Here is a 2,412-nt window from a genome sequence, read left to right as displayed (position 1 = left end):
TCATTGACGTATCTTAAGGTTCGAATCAGGCAGCCGATGCCTTGTACGGGCCTCGTTCACTGCAATGTGTCTTTGTTAAATTACCTTTTATGTCAATATATATTTTTTTAATTATCTTTAAATTTTAAAAACAAGTAGCAGACTTTATCATTCATGTCATTACCACTTCCCTAAAAAAGGTCCGGTGGCCTAGCGGTAAGAGCGTGCGACTTTCAATCCAAAGACCGCGGGTTCAATCAAACCCCGGCTCGTACCAATGTGTTTTTCGGAACTTATGTACGAAATATCATTTGATATTTACCAGTTGCTTTTCAGTGAAGGAAAACATCGTGACGAAACCGGACTCATCCCAATAAGGCCTAGTTTCTCCTCTGAGTTGGAAGGTCAGATGGCAGTCGCATTCGTAAAAACTGGTGCCTCTGTCAAATCATGGGATTAGTTGTTATGGACCCCAGGCTCCCATGAGCCGTGGCAAAATGCCGGGACAACGCGAGGAAGAAGAGAATACTTTCATTACCTACCTCAAACTTTGCTCTTGGCCCTACTTTTTACACCTAGATCCGTCACGCTCGTGTGCTTACGTAACCGTAACGCCTAAAGCAATCTAAAAGACGTACAAAGCCATAAACTCCTAATTGTACATAGGTGAACTTTATTACAATAGGCATAAGGTCCACCGATGTACAGTTAACAGTGGGCAATTGTTACTAAGAGCATCTAGTTTAAATTAAAGTTGTTTTATTAGTTTTATTAATAAAACGTGCTAGCGCATTTTATTCGTGTTAAGTTAAATTAGTACAAAACAAACGAAGTATAAAATTAAAGTAAGTACATACTTGTAATTTGGTGCTTTCTTCATATTATTGGAAGTAACGAAGCGTAACGGGTCACAGACTTCAATTGTTTCTTATAAGCAGTTTTGAAGTTCTTTATTACACATCTTATACAAGTACAGTTAACTACAGTTTGTCTGTACAATACAGTCAATAACTATTCATCATCATCATCATCTCAGCCATAAGACGTCCACTGCTGAACATAGGCCTCCCCCTTGGACCTCCATTCGTACCGGTTGGAAGCCACCCGCATCCAGCGTCTTCCGGCAATAACTATTACAACTAGGTATTTTAGAGATGGACCAAGTTAACTCTGCATGATATTTGCAATGTCACAGTGTGGAAATGTCATAATTAATGTCAAATTTCTATGAACATATGACATTTTTAATAAAACTTCCTCACTGCAAATGCCGAAGCTTGATCCGACTGTAGTAAAATAAGAAAATTTAATGAAATAATAATGAATTTTGATAATTTTGGTTTGAAATTGCTACAATTCTTATAGCAGCTAAAATACAAATTGCCTATCTGTTGCGATTCACAAGGTTTAGACGCCAATTGAGAGTTTCTTTTATTTTTTGCCATTATATATTGTGACCTTTTTTGCCACTTTTGTAATTTCCAGTCAGGACCGCGAGCCCTTTTCATCCTTACTTATAGGAGAAAAAAGTGTCCTAAAATTTCCATAGATTTTTCAAACTTTCCTTTTTATTACCGGCATACAAAGTATATGGGAAAATGGGAGCACAATAGGAAAAAAACTCTAAGACATTTTTTAAACCCATTAGGATACAAAGAGCTCGCGATTCTGAGTAGAAATTACACAAAAGTGGCAAAAATGGTCACAATATATAAGAATGGCATAAAATAAAAGAAACGCTCAATTAGACAACGGGTAGCGAGCGGTAGAGTATTCGTAGTAAGTAATAGTTAGTATCGTTGATGTTGTAGTAAAAATACGCCCTTACCTTTCATCATCATAGCCATAGCCATCACTCCTCCCATGCCTCCTTTCTTCCCCATCCCGAACGGTTTTCTTCCTCTTGCTTCTCCAAGCATCGACTTCGCTTCCTCTGCCGTATCCTCGTCAAGTAACCTCAGCTTCACCGAATGAGTGTCCAGAAATGTCCCCAAGCGATACAGAAGGAACTTATCTAATCTCTCATCAGGGTTTGATGGTAAAGACTTCGCCAGTTCCTTGGCAACCGCTTCAGCTTTCCCATTTTCAATAGCATCCTTAACTAATGTTACACCTGGCAGCAATGTAACTTCATCTTTATTATTCATTTTTTCTAAAAGCGAAATGACTCCAATTTTTAAACAAGTCGGACTCAAAATTCCTTTAGCACAATCTTTGCTTATTATACGCGCTGTGGTCTCAAGCGTCGTTTTATCATCTTTATCCTCTGGATTCGGAGCTGCATTCACAAAAGCAAAGGACACTGAGAGGATAATTAGAAACATTTTCCAAATGAACACGTCCGGTTCTACGTTGAGTGTTTGACACTGTGGTCATATTTTGTTATTGTTAGGGTTTTTATATTTCGAGTTCTGTGGTCAAATGATTGCTCCC

At 38.3% G+C, this 2,412-nt stretch overlaps 1 protein-coding gene across 1 annotated transcript; it reads right to left on the bottom strand.

The window, feature by feature from the left end:
• On the bottom strand, positions 1 to 2,126 carry LOC134674973 (uncharacterized). Its single transcript, XM_063533117.1, has 2 exons — positions 1,808 to 2,126; positions 1 to 59 (listed from the first exon to the last, which is right to left on the bottom strand). Exons 1-2 carry the CDS (start codon positions 2,124 to 2,126, stop codon positions 1 to 3), a joined length of 378 nt encoding a protein of 125 aa, XP_063389187.1.
• Positions 2,127 to 2,412: the final 286 nt, after the last annotated feature.

Source organism: Cydia fagiglandana, chromosome 21 (genome assembly GCF_963556715.1).
Source record: "Cydia fagiglandana chromosome 21, ilCydFagi1.1, whole genome shotgun sequence".
Lineage (NCBI taxonomy): Eukaryota > Metazoa > Arthropoda > Insecta > Lepidoptera > Tortricidae > Cydia > Cydia fagiglandana.
The sequence above is the reverse complement of the archived record's forward strand: the minus strand, read 5'-3'. Positions and strand labels throughout refer to the sequence as shown.